The sequence below is a fragment of the Arachis duranensis genome, chromosome 1 (assembly GCF_000817695.3).
Source record: "Arachis duranensis cultivar V14167 chromosome 1, aradu.V14167.gnm2.J7QH, whole genome shotgun sequence".
Taxonomy (NCBI): Eukaryota; Viridiplantae; Streptophyta; class Magnoliopsida; order Fabales; family Fabaceae; genus Arachis; species Arachis duranensis.
In genome coordinates, this window is record NC_029772.3 from 13,887,887 (window position 1) to 13,901,467 (window position 13,581).

Genomic DNA, 13,581 nt, shown 5'->3' on the forward strand with positions numbered 1-13,581 from the left:
GGCTCTGGGTCTTGCTAAAGAGACTATGAATCTTGAAGAAGAGCTTGCTGACACTTCAAATCAAAGCTGAGAATTTCAAAAATGCACTTCCAGATGTTTCACGTGGTGATGGCCAGGAGCTGAAGTAGATTTGTCCCATTTAAGGCACACCATTTAATAGTGTGGGAATAAGCTTGATTAAATTCAGCAAGAGCTCTTTAATCACTGTGATGTGTTCAGCCCAAATAGATTCTTAATTTGCTTGTGTATGATTAAACCTTGTTAGTTGTTACCTTATGAAAGAATGAACGAATTAAGACTTAGTTTGTTTGTTGTGCTTGTCATTTGAGTTTAATTAAACACAATGGGAAGGGAAAAGGCCTTAGTTTGCCATTTAGGTTCACTAATCCATATTCATTAAGTGCTATGTAATAAGTGCCTTGCGTGTAATTGTTTGCTGTTCTCGATTTATCTTTTGTTTCTTTTTGGATCTTGGACATTCGACATTTCAAATGCTTAACAACTTATAACATGTGTGCTGTGTAAAAGGATTTGCTGCATTTTTACAGGTTATTATTCCCTTGAAATTTCTTGCTTTCCTTTGATCAGCTGTTGCACTAAATTTGGACCTTAATCAGAATTTAGAATTGTCAATATTTGAAGAAAATTGCCAAGTCTTATCACATTGTTCTCTATGTTTGGACAATACAATCAGCATAAACATACTACATAAGAGGAATATGGATGGATCAGTTTGGCCCTTGATTTGCTTGTGAATCTTGATTTGCAGTTGTTACCTCTGATTCAATACCACATTTCTGGCTTGATTTTCTAGCAATGATACAAAGGAAACACTATTTGGATTTCTCACATACTCTTCCAACAAAGATCACACCATTTGCAGTATTTTGAAAAAAAAAGTTTCTCCTTTTTTTAGCTTGAAGGACTCTCCTTTTATAGAAAAAATGTGCATACTTGAAAGAATGTTATATCCTTTCTGTTGATAATGTTCGTGACTGAGAAAGTTAGACCTTTTTTTGCACTCTTCTTCCCTTCACGTAGGAACATGTAATGAAAGAATTTGAAATAATTAAGTTATTGAGAAGGAAGAGTTGTTTACTTCCTTTATATAGAATACTACTAATCCTAGGTTTGTTATTGTTACTTGATTGCATGTTGCTGATTATCAATTTTTTATTGCATATGAACGTAATGGCATTTCTGCCCCGCTATATTCGCTGCATGACAGTATCTTTTCTGATCGTCGGCCACCTTCTTCAACTTTAAGGCATCAAAATATAACTCATTTTAAAGTGAAATACAATACAATTACCACTACTTGTCTGTCGTACAATTCATAAACTCTCAAAGGACTTGTACAACACTTTTAGATAGAAATATTAAAGAAAAGTCTTTGTTCAAAATTAAATTGCAATGACTAACACCAGCTACTGCCACTATTACAGGTGATAAATCATGCTTCCTTGAATATTACCTCCATGCCTGAGGGTCCAATATCCCTGGTATGAAGGAAAAAAAAAATTATATTAACATATAGAAGTATATAGTAGATATATATAGTAAGAATAAAGTTCAGAACAGCTACTCTACTTTGCGGAACTAAGACACTTTGGTTCCAAACTGTATAAAATATATTGGATTATGAGAAAGTGAGTGACACACATAAATTATGGTAAAATACTTACTGGTGGAAGTACCTCCCAAATCTTGTAAAAGAATGTGATTAAGCCTTGATCTCCAAAATTTAGATGTATTTACACTAAAACTGCATTGCACAAGGAAAATATATTTTATTTCATACAATCCATGAATTTTAGAGATTTATGAGGAAAATGATGCATTGCAGTCGTCATACTTAATGCTAATTGACCATACTTGATGAACCTGATAAATTAACATCTGGTTTCTGCAGAAAATAAAGATTGATAGCTACATGAGAAAAGACTGGTGAAATGAAATAATAATGCATTTTCAAAGTTTATTTTGCGGACAGATCCTAAGGTAAATTATATAATTTCTAATAACGTGTGTGCGCGCAATGAATTTTCTGTAGGTGAAATATAATAATTGGTTTATATGGAGCTCTCTTCTCTGTCATAGACACATGTTAGTTCCCTAAGCTAATCCTTAGCATTGCTTTAAGCCTTTAGATATTGTTATAACATTTTTGATAAGTTATCTTTGTTAATGTTTATGACATAATCTTTGAAGTTAGGTGGTTTCTTGCATTCATGGTTTCTGAACAATAAACAAATAAATAATGGAAAAAGAAGGGTAGGTGCTGCGTTGTTGTTTTGGACTATTGAAGTGAGCTTATTCTAAACCCTTCCTCTTCTCCGGATCCGCCGTGCTCCACCCTCCTCTTCTCCATTCTGCTGCACTCCACCCTCCGCTGCTCCAAAATCCCTCTCCCTCATATTCTGCCACTTCTCCGCATTGTAAACATAAAACTGCCTCCATCTTCTGCGCGTCACATTCTTGCTCCTTCTCCTTCATACTCTGCTCGTTCGAAGACCACCGAAGGTTAGTCAATTTTTCTTGCTTTCTCTTTTTGTTTTTAATCTGTTGTTTATAAAAAGAAAATGTGATTTGATTAATTTAGTTTTTAATGTGTTCAGCATGATTTAGTTAACAACAATTAGTTAATTTTGTGTGTGTTTGTGAGCTCTGATCTCTTATGATGCTATGTACGTAATGTAGTTAACTAATTGCTTGGTTTTGAATTTATGATGAGACTTGAGTTTGCCATTTTGTTAAACGGGAGACTTAAATTTGTTGAATGGAAAGCTTGCTAATTACTAATTTAGTTATGCTGCTGACTGCTGATTTTGGGTGCATTTGCTAATTGTGAATTTGTTAAATGGAAAGCTTGTTAATTTTTGTGTGTTTGCTATTTAGTTCTACTTTATGTAACTTCATATCTTGCCAAATTAATCTTCCAATAGTTCTAGGTCCATGAATGACTGAATAATATCATGAAAATATATCTAATATGATGAGAGAGATTTGAATGATAACAGCAAAATATAATGATGTAATCTGAGTTATAGAACATTCATGTTTAAATTACCAAAAGTATTGCCACAAAAAACTGTCATAGATAATCATATGTAAGTTAACAAGTGACACAGTATGAGATCTGAGGGCTATGAATGTATTTTTCTCTTGTAGAAATGATAATTGGGATGTATGCTTACTAGGGAGGGGGCACTGGTATCTTAAATCAATGTTGTTAGCTTGATTTAATTGGAAATTGTAGGGTCCTGACATTTTGACAGGAGATGGGAATGATGCTGGCTACTATGCATTGTGCATATTGGAAATCTCAGCTTTGTTGGCATTTGGAACTGCTTTATATTCCTGCATTGCTCTTTGTGGTGCTTGGCTAGGCTCTAGTTAGGATATAAATAACCATTTTCTAATTGTACAGTGGACAAATATATCGTCGGAGCAGGTTGATAATGTAGTCTTATTCTAATTAGAGTATCAAGTGTTGAAAAGAAAGAAAGAAAGAAAGAAAGTGATCAAACAAGTGACACAGAAAAATGTGGTAATAATAGTATTAAATAATATTGTGTATGTTACTTATTAATATATGTTTCATATTTTCACTTTATATGCATATTTTTATTTATTTATTATTTTATTATCAAATAGTTTTTCCGGTTGAACTGGTGGAAGCAGTAAACCAGTAATTAAAATGGTTCGATGACCGGTCGGTTTTCAGAACCTTAAATTCCATATACTTCCACTTTCAATTGATTATTCTACTGATATTTACTTTAATCTTCTTTTGTAAGGGTCGAATTTGATTGGATCCATTCAAGTGTTGCCACAGCACCACCACCACCGTCACTACCTCTGTTTCTTGCTTAATCTAAATCTTCCAATCTCAAATCTCAAACCCCAATAATTTCATCAAAGTCTCAATCTTTTCCCTTCTCCACAACAACCACACTTCTCCATTTCTTCTTTACGAGCTACGATGTCAATGTTTCTGCATCAAAGAAGCTTGCACAATGCCTTTTCGAACCCATTTGCCGCTCCACCACCTTCCTCGGCCAATTCCAAGAGACCCATCTCCATCCTCACCCCAACGACACTCTTGGTCCTCCTTTGCCTCGTCATGGTGGTGGGTGTCTTCAGCCCCTGGGTCAATATCCCCCATGGAATCTTCTCAGTTTCGAAGCCTGCTGTTTCAAAGTGGAACTCATACACATTGGACCAAGCTCTCTCCTTTGTGGGCAAAAATGGAACTGTCATAATTTGCATTGTGAGTCAGCCTTACTTGCCGTTTCTCAACAACTGGTTGATCAGTATCACAAGGCAGAACCGCCAGGATATGGTTCTTGTCATTGCTGAGGACTATGCTTCACTCTATAAGGTTAATGAGCGTTGGCCTGGTCATGCTGTTCTTATTCCACCTGTGCTTGATGCTGAATCTGCTCATAAGTTTGGATCTAAGGTTTGTATGTATGCTCTTACGTTATTAGTAACTGAAATTTAGTAGTTTTAATGTGTTTTGGAGTTTAGGCCTGAATTGAATTGGGCTTTCATTTTAGTAATATACGGATCATGATTTATTATAGTTTGCTTTACCAGTTATTAGAAATTGACTTTATTAATCGTATACTCTGTTAGTTATGTGCATGGCTCAAACATGCTTAGTGTTTGTTTGGGTGCCATTAAGGTGATAGAAAAAATATTTTATTTTTTATTTTTTAGCGTGTTTGGTAAATTTCTAGTAGTAAAAGTACTAGAAAAAAAATCTTTTCTGAGAAGCTACAAGTTACATTTTTCTTAAAAGATCTTTTTTCCTTAAAAAAAAAGATGTTTTTCACATAATAAATAAACAAAAAAGTACTTTTATATTGTTATATTCAAACATAATTGATAGATAAAAAGATCTTTTTGCATGAGATATCCAAATATAAAATTACTTACTTTTCTATAAGGTTCTTTAAAAAAAGATAACTCGAAAAGAGATATTTTCTTAGAAGCTCATCCAAACAAACCCGTAGTTATATTTCATACCCTTATACAGGGGTGAACCTCAATTGTATTGCTTACCTTGTCCCAGTAAATTTTCATATTCTTTACCTTCTATCTATATTATCTTTTCTCTTATAAACATGTTTCTCAACGTTTGGTTACTTTAATTCTTGTTATTGTATTGGATGCATCTCGGAAATTATCACACATATATCTTGTCCTTTGTGTTACTCTTCATGCTTATGTTATGTCTGAAGTGTTATTAATTATCTTGATCTATTTATTTTCTGAATGTGTTTCTGAATTTTAGAATCTGTTCTTGTTTATTTTCACTGTCTAGGGATTTTTCAACTTCACGGCCAGAAGGCCTAGCCATCTTCTGAAGATTTTGGAGCTCGGATATAGTGTAATGTACAATGATGTTGATATGGTCTGGTTGGGGGATCCATTGCTTCAGTTAGAAGGGAATCATGATGTGTACTTTACAGATGATATGATTCCGGTAAGTATGATGATATATGTGTATATGCTGCGGTCTAGTGCGTTTCTGTTTCATTCTTGGTATTACAGACTTTTTTATTTTCTTTTTGTTACCTTGTGAGATCAGATCAAACCATTAAACCATTCTCATGCTTTACCGCCACCAGGAAAAAAGGGCCGCCCTTACATATGCAGTTGCATGATTTTCCTTCGCCCTACAGACGGAGCAAAGCTAGTCTTGAGAAGGTGGATTGAGGAACTTCAGAATCAACCATGGTCTAGAACCCAGAAATCAAATGATCAACCTGCTTTTAACTGGGCTTTGATGAAGACAGCTAAAGAGGTTTGTCCCTTTTTTTTCTCTTTTTATTCTCTTCCGGTGTGGATAACTTCTATACCTTAAATATACCAATATATGACCGAAGCTTATTTATGGCATCATGGTAGTGTACTACATGATTTATGGTCAGTTACAAGGGAGAGACCTTCAATTCAGAAAACAGGAAAATGTCAATTGTTCTGATATTTGTACTAATTGCTTGATCTCAAGTTTGTTATATAACCAGTTTATTCTTTATAACATGTAAGAGGCTGAATATGTTCTTTTTCATGATTCATTTCCATGACTACCTACAGGTGGATTTATACTTGTTGCCGCAGGCAGCTTTTCCTACAGGTGGGTTATATTTCAAGAACAAGACATGGGTTAAGGAAACTAAAGGAAAGCATGTGATCATTCACAATAACTATATAGTAGGTTTTGAGAAGAAGATAAAGCGATTTCGCGACTATGGCCTCTGGTTGGTGGATGATCATGCTGACGAATCCCCGCTTGGTAGAATATGACCCTTGGATGTCTCGAGTTTATCGTCGGATTTTGTTAGAGCATTTATTTTCGAAAATTAGAACATGGTTTCTGCCAATTCATTCATCCGCCTATCTGGTAGAGGCTTGATGAAGACATCCGAACTCTTGCTATCAACATGTGCTGCACCCATACCAGCCGCCAAACGATTCCTTGGCAGATAGTTTGTGTTTCATTTTTGTGCGGAAAAAGGTGCTTCAAAGATGCTGGATTGTATTACAAGTCCATAGAAGAGAAGGATAGAATTTATTTGGTTCTTGTAGTTGGACTACAAATGCTACTTAAAATAATATTTATAAGAGAAATTATAGGGAATGGATTTTTAATTAACCAATATTAGCAAGTAAATGGACAAGTATATATGAAAGAGTTTAGGATAGGAAAAAAGTACACAAGATTCATATATATTGAGTTACACTTGAAATGTTTTTTTTTTTAATCGGCAAAAATGTCTGTCGTCAGCAGATTTGTGAGGCTTATGGTATATTTTTATATTTTTGTCCATTAAAAATGATCTTTTTAATGTATTTTGATATTTATAAATTTTGATGTGTATTTTTGTCTACTTTAAAGTCTTTTGTGTGTATTTTTATTTATTTATTCAATATTAGTCAATTTTGTTTTAAGATTTATAATTTAGAATTTGGTTGGAAGTTTGGTTTAAGTGGCATATTATATGCTTTTCAAACAACTACATCCGGTTCAAATTTTACTCGTGGAAAAAAGAACCATATAGTCTAAAATTAAGGTTTTAAGATTTATGATTTATAGTCTAAAATTAAGATAAATAAAATAATTTTAAAAAAATTGGTTAATATTAACTAAAAAATACTTTCCAGTATTATTCCAATAATTTTCATCTTCCAAAGATACAAAACTAAATTTTTAGTCGATAAAAATGAAAAACAATAGTTTTAAAGCCCATAAAAATAAATAACACTGGCTAAATATTAGTTGAAAAAGAAAAATAGTTTTCAAGTAAGAAATACTCAAATAGACAACTTAAAATTTAAGAATCCCATCTTATTAGACAATTGATATTTTGTTTTCCTATTCGCTACTAAATTTAATTACATGTATAAAAATGATATCATAAATCTATAAAGCCATTGTAACTCAAGTGTAGAGTTCAGTTGCTAAATCCAATATACTTTTCATATCTATTTTTCTTTTGGTGTACCTTGTGAAAATTATGAAAAAGCGAAAGAGTTGAAAGCAATTGAAAGAAGGAGGCTTCTTCCATGGTGAAAGTATCTTCAGGACTTTTAAGGTCTAGAAAACATTTATAATTAATGAATATTTTAATTCTTGGTTCATAAATATTTTAAAATGAAAAAAAGCAAATTTCTGACAACTAAGTGTCTTAGTTATGATTTTTTACTTTTCATCATTTTTTTCTTTTTAATAATAAAAATTTTCATTCTTAAAATTGACTTTTTAGTTTAATTTCTATAATATTATTTTATGAATATTTTTAAACATTTATATATTTTGTACCATAAACCTTGATTCACCTATTTTTTTCCTTTGTAAAAAAAATTATTTTACAACAAAATTCATTTACTTGAACTTTTTGACTTTCTTTCAAAATTGTTTATAGTGGTTGAAGCTAAGTTGACAACTCATCATCATTATTTTCCAAAGAAACAAATTTAATTTGAAGCAGAAAAAATATTCGTTCACCTCAAACTTTTTATTCTTTAAAAATAACATTTTCATTAAAAAATATCATTAAAGTCTAAATATAATTCATATTTTCTTTGAATTATAAAAATATTATTATCCTAAGGAGTAGTATTCTTCAACTATTCATATTTATATTAGTGTAATTACTATTATTAGTATTATAATTAGGAGTTATTACTATTATTATTTTAATATTCACTACGATTATTCTTATTCACATTTTTCCTGATAATTATGATCATTTTCTTTTTTTTATTACGATTGTAATAATAATACTAACTATTATCATTATCATTCATATTGTTAGTATCCTCAGGATAACAATTGTTATTAATTATTATTAAGTAAAAAATAATTAAATTAAGATAAATAAATATATCAATCTCACCTACTTTTTTTTTTACGGTGAATCGGATCGAATTAATTAATTGAATTTGTCAACTTAAATAATCTACAAATATTTTACTTAAAAAAATAATCTACAAATAGTCCAGCTACATATAAAAAGCATTGCCTCTTTTGCAACTGAACCGTTCTCATTTTTCTCATTCCCTTTAACCCGGTTTGCAATTACATAAATTCTGGGGCCAAACATAGTAAAATTATTTTCAACGGTACGGCGCTATTTCCAACCACATATTTCGAATATTTTAACCAGGTGCTTCAAGTACCAGAACCAACTTTCTCCATCATAGACAATTCCACCAATTCAAATTGAAAATTGGTGTCTATAAGCTTTAGTGCAAGCTGTTTTGATTCTTTTCTCATTGTACCGCCACACTAAATATTTTATTGTGATAGATTGTCTATAAAAGACCATGTAATATGTTAACATTGTGTGTGTTTCATGAAATAAACATGAGCATGATTATGACAAGTGTTTTTCATTCTATTATTTCATATGAATGTTAGTGAATTTGAGAGATAAAAAATATAATAATATTATTTATGTAAATGAATGATTTTGAAACTAATAAATTGTGGGTATAATACTTACATTCGAGCCTTGTATTAATGTGTTGCTATTTTGTTTGGAAGTATTTCTTGTGTGGTTTTAAAAGCTGACCTTCATGAAACAGATCACCCTAGAACTGTGTTCTTTAGAATTTGATGTGAGGTGATGAAGTAGTGGACGTGGTGATATAAGTTGAAAAGGACAAAGTTTTGAGATTGGTCGAAAAAGTAATGGATGAATGGAAGGAGAAGTGGTGGCCAAGTGGCCATGGAGTGATGTTGGAACATGAAAGACAGTTGCCAAGGAAGAGATGATACGGTGGGAGTGGAGGGCAGCTGAGTATATCAATGAAATAAGGAAATAAGATTATGGAGATAGAAGGAGAAGAAAATGATGGTAATCACGGGCCACTTGCTATTCTTCATATTAGTTGGGGAATATTTTGAATTAGAAAAAGGATGCATTCTCTTTCACTATTTTGGTATCTCCAAACATGGTCCTTTAATTTAAGCTCCAACTCTAACTTTTCCCACTATAGACAGTGTTTTATTTTTATGGAATGGAATATTATTCAAATAATTTATATGCTATGCAACAATGATTCCTCTAACATTACTACTTTTACTGTCCATTTATCAGTTTAAGTGGAAGAGTCTAGTATGGTAAAAATATTTAATGATCTTTAAAGGATTAGGATGCTTTGAAAAATTTAAAATAAATTTAAGATGAAATTATAAATATATTAATATAATTTTTTAATAAATAATTTATTTATTGATATAATTATCATTGCTAATGAAATAAATAGTAAAAAAATAAAAAATATTATATGATCAAATTATTTTTATAACCAAATTCAATTAAGTATTTTTATTTTTTTTATGTCTTTTCTTTCTTTTCTATTAGACCAATTAATTTTATTTAAAATAATAAAATTTATATTACATCAATTTAAATCTATTTTTCCATCCATTCCAATTCAAATTATTGTAATAAATAAATAAATAAATAAATAAATAATTTATTGATATATAATTCTTAAAATATTTTAAATTTTAAAAAGATGTGTATTAATAAAAGAAAAAATGTAAATATTTCAAAAAATATCTAAACAAATAATTACTTTAATTAATTTATTAAAATTTTTTTATATTGACAAAAATTTGTCGACAAATATTTGTCAAACTATATTAAACAATTACAATTTTTTTTAAATAAACTCTTTCTAAAATTTTAATATTTTAAAATAAACATCAAATTTTAATTTGTAATATAATTAAATAATTTAAAAAATAAAATAGTATTTTTTTATTACTAATATCAAAAATATTATTTTTTTCGTAATATTAAAAAAATCTTTAATCCTTCCAAAAAAAATTAATTAAAAAAATGTACGTGGTCTTTAACTAATATTGCTTAAATTATCAATTCTTTACATAATTCAATAGACCATTTTATAATTAGCACAAACTTAAAGAATTAAAGTCAAACTTTGTAAATTTACAATTTATATATAATACCAATAAAAAATACTAAATTAAATATGCTCACCTGGTCCATTAAGAACTAATTTTAAGTTTTTCCACCAGAGACGATTCCTTAGTTTAAACAACCGAATTTCTATATCTAAAATTAGACTCCATTAAATTTTGAATCAAATAGGTTGAAATCAATTAACCTAAAAATATATTAGGTATTCAAAATAGGTTGAAATCAATTAACCTAAAAATATATTAGGTTAAGTGAGTTAGTTCACAACAAAACAGAAGGTCCTTTTTTAAAAAATCATCATTCTTTTTTATATAAAAATATGTTTGTTTAAGATTTTTTCATATAAAAGTAATATTTTTCTGTCTAATTTTTTAGCCAAAAAATTGAATTTTTTTAACTTTTTTTTGAAATAAAAGATAAATGAATTAATCTCTATAATCCGTCAAAATGATCATAAACAGTTTATTTTCGGTCCACAAACAAACAATAAATGAACTAGGTAGTATAACACGCACGCGTGTTTAAACAGATCGTATTTAAACAAATTGGGCTGGCCTGTTTAATGGCGCCAAACGAAATTATTCATAGATTAAATTATTTCATCTATTGAATTTGACTTGACTTTTTGCGGTTTCATTGCATGTGTTAACAGTAAAAGTTTCTTCTGAATGCATTGTAATATCATTAAGTATATAAAATTAAATTTATTTCCTGCTAATGGAATGGTATAATCGGGTTGAAGCCTAGACAGAGATTCAGTAACTTATGTTTAAGAGGAGTCCGGAAGCTTAATAAATTTTGTCATTTGTAATTATTAATTAATTATTATTAATATTTTTTAATATTATAAATTATATGTGAGATTATTTATTTTTTTATTAGTTAAATATTAGTCAAATTTTAATAAAAATATTAATAACTTAGACTTTCTCTATGTTTAATTCGGTTCTAGTATTTACTCATACAACTTGTCAACGTGATTAAACATATATATTGAGTCCTCCGAAAAGAAAAAGAAAAAAGGAAAAGAAGATATCGTATCCACAAGAGACAAGAAAAGTTGGAAAAATAAATAAAGGAGATTGAGATAGAGAGAAAACAAATCAAATTAAGATATAAAAATTCACTTAACTTCTGCCTGTAATATAGCACAAGACAAGATACAATAATATATTATTGAATTAAGCCACCGACGAGCTCCAAAATTACCCTTTAGCCCATCTCATGCAGGTTTCGTGAGAACGAGGCAAAATACGTTCATGCTTGCTTTTAATTCTTTCATGTACCTTTTCTCCAACGCTTATAATCAAATTACTAATAACTCACATTATCCTTAATTAATTGCTTTTTTATTGTTTTAGTTGATTAATTAATTAATTCACTACTGGTAAGTGCACTTGTTCCTGAGGGAGATGGGCACGCCCATCTTCTTGGGATCCATGACCACGGTGCACTCTATCTTCTTGTAGAACTTGGGCTTCACCAACTTGCCCAAAACATAAGCCTTTGACCTCACCATCAAGGTCAGCTTCAACGGCACCGGTTCTACAGGTGCGCCGTTGATGCTGCTCAGGTCAGCTCCCCCTCCGTACAGTGGGATATGACTCCCCTTCACCACTATTTTCACTGATCTCTGGCTTTTCCTCGATTGGTAAAACTTTGGCATCTACAACAAATTAGTTTTGATTAAAAATTTATATATCTATCTCTATATCTAGTAGTATTAATTGATGTAGGAAACAATGTTTAGATGAACTTAATTAATTAGATACTCACATTTCCAGTGGCTAGAGTGAGCTGGGAATAACTGAGATCTAAGGGTGTTGGAGTCACATGGACTCCAAAGAATGTTGCGGTGTTGCGAAAGGTCAATTTCACCGAAGAATTCATGGTAACTAAGCTAGTTGCAACTCCTGACATATCCGCACCCGCTTGAATCACAAATTCATCAAATGTTATACTCTGCCATAAAAAATTATTCAAAGTCACACTTAAAATTAATTAAGATTAATACATCAATAAATTGCCCTTCACACTAAAAATAAGTTTAAATACAAAATATATTTATACACAAATATGACTGGTTTGGTGGCAGAGCTTTTGAAATAAGTAATTACAAAAGCACATTACTAATAAATGTCCAGATAGTTTGAGATTCATAAATGGTTGAGACAGCCGTCATTTTCTTTCTTGAGAATTAAATTTAATAATTAGAGAAAACTACAATCACATAACTTCACTTTAGATACATCAATCTTTTAAACAACTGAAAATATGAAAGAGTTAATGTGAGAAAGATGAATGAATACCTACCTTGACAGTAATGGCGGGTTTCTGGGGGCGGCTGGCTCCCCAGAGAATGAGAGAGAACACGGAGAACAGCAAGGCGAAGCCGACGACGAAGGCTGGGAAGTAGCATCGACGAGGGAGGCCATGGTGATCTGCATCGTGCAGCTCAAGAAGGCCTTCTTCTTCAATGGCGTTGAAGTTGTTGTTGTTGTGGTCCTTCCAGGGCCTCCACGGGCCCTTGTTCCGGTTAGTGGCGTTGCTCTTGCGGGAGCCCGAGAAGCGCGTGGAGGCCGACTCGCGGGAGTGCGGGCCCAAAGAGGAGTTGGAGTGAGAGTGGGGAGGAGAGCCCAGCGGGCTCTGCAGCGGGCTTGACTGAAACGAGTTCGTTGTTTTTTCACCATCATGCGAGGAGTCCCTGGACGGGCTCTGGACGTAATAGACAGCACGTCGAGGGGACCTCGCAGGTGAGGACTGGCTGAGGCTGCTGACCTCGGAGTCGGTCTTTGCGAGCATTGATGACATTGTTGGTGTTGGTAGTTCCAAGATGGGTGATTTGGTAGTGTATTGATCTGAATCTGAAAAAAATGAGGAGTGTCAGAGTGAGAGTGAGGAGGGAAGAGTGAGGACGAAGGCTCGTGTGGTGTGTGAATTGTCATGTTATGTTTGCTTAGAGGGGTGAATGCAGAATCTGCATAGCGTACTTGTTGGGCCAGCGGTGATTCTTTCTATTTAATTAAAAAAAAAAAAACAAATTTAACAAAAATGGAGTTTAATTTTGTTGGACAGTCAACAACGTTTTATATACTTTAATTACATTCATTTT

At 31.6% G+C, this 13,581-nt stretch overlaps 2 protein-coding genes across 9 annotated transcripts; one reads left to right on the forward strand and one right to left on the reverse strand.

Moving 5' to 3' along the window:
- The first annotated feature begins 1,431 nt into the window (after positions 1-1,431).
- LOC107479829 (UDP-D-xylose:L-fucose alpha-1,3-D-xylosyltransferase MGP4) lies at positions 1,432-6,671 on the forward strand. 8 transcript variants are annotated; one of them, XM_016099965.3, is made up of 8 exons: positions 1,897-1,947; positions 2,054-2,106; positions 2,212-2,523; positions 3,431-3,550; positions 3,801-4,465; positions 5,333-5,494; positions 5,600-5,815; positions 6,109-6,671. In XM_016099965.3, the coding sequence occupies exons 5-8, from the start codon at positions 3,986-3,988 to the stop codon at positions 6,316-6,318; spliced, it is 1,068 nt and encodes a 355-aa protein (XP_015955451.1). In that variant the 5' UTR covers positions 1,897-1,947; positions 2,054-2,106; positions 2,212-2,523; positions 3,431-3,550; positions 3,801-3,985; the 3' UTR covers positions 6,319-6,671. The 8 variants fall into 8 exon arrangements, with proteins under 8 accessions (XP_052110176.1, XP_052110190.1, XP_052110192.1 ...); XM_052254216.1 differs by lacking the exons at positions 1,897-1,947; positions 3,431-3,550 and adding an exon at positions 1,432-1,502; XM_052254232.1 differs by lacking the exons at positions 1,897-1,947; positions 3,431-3,550 and adding an exon at positions 1,446-1,502 and having other exon boundaries at positions 2,216-2,523.
- A 4,894-nt stretch (positions 6,672-11,565) lies between these two features.
- LOC107480340 (uncharacterized) lies at positions 11,566-13,414 on the reverse strand. Its single transcript, XM_016100472.3, has 3 exons — positions 12,783-13,414; positions 12,246-12,431; positions 11,566-12,135 (listed from the first exon to the last, which is right to left on the reverse strand). The coding sequence occupies exons 1-3, from the start codon at positions 13,278-13,280 to the stop codon at positions 11,851-11,853; spliced, it is 969 nt and encodes a 322-aa protein (XP_015955958.1). The 5' UTR covers positions 13,281-13,414; the 3' UTR covers positions 11,566-11,850.
- Between the last annotated feature and the right edge of the window lie 167 nt (positions 13,415-13,581).

What these genes read in the sequence shown, in the direction of transcription:
- LOC107479829 (XM_052254216.1), top strand. Translation starts at nt 3,986, where the DNA reads ATGTCAATGTTTCTGCATCAAAGAAGCTTGCACAATGCCTTTTCGAAC. An exon ending in CTCATAAGTTTGGATCTAAG is followed by an intron (nt 4,466 to 5,332) that starts GTTTGTATGTAT and finishes TTCACTGTCTAG; the next exon opens with GGATTTTTCAACTTCACGGC. An exon ending in TGATGAAGACAGCTAAAGAG is followed by an intron (nt 5,816 to 6,108) that starts GTTTGTCCCTTT and finishes GACTACCTACAG; the next exon opens with GTGGATTTATACTTGTTGCC.
- LOC107480340 (XM_016100472.3), bottom strand. Translation starts at nt 13,280, where the DNA reads ATGTCATCAATGCTCGCAAAGACCGACTCCGAGGTCAGCAGCCTCAGC. An exon ending in AACCCGCCATTACTGTCAAG is followed by an intron (nt 12,432 to 12,782) that starts GTAGGTATTCAT and finishes TTTTTATGGCAG; the next exon opens with AGTATAACATTTGATGAATT. An exon ending in TCACTCTAGCCACTGGAAAT is followed by an intron (nt 12,136 to 12,245) that starts GTGAGTATCTAA and finishes AATTTGTTGTAG; the next exon opens with ATGCCAAAGTTTTACCAATC.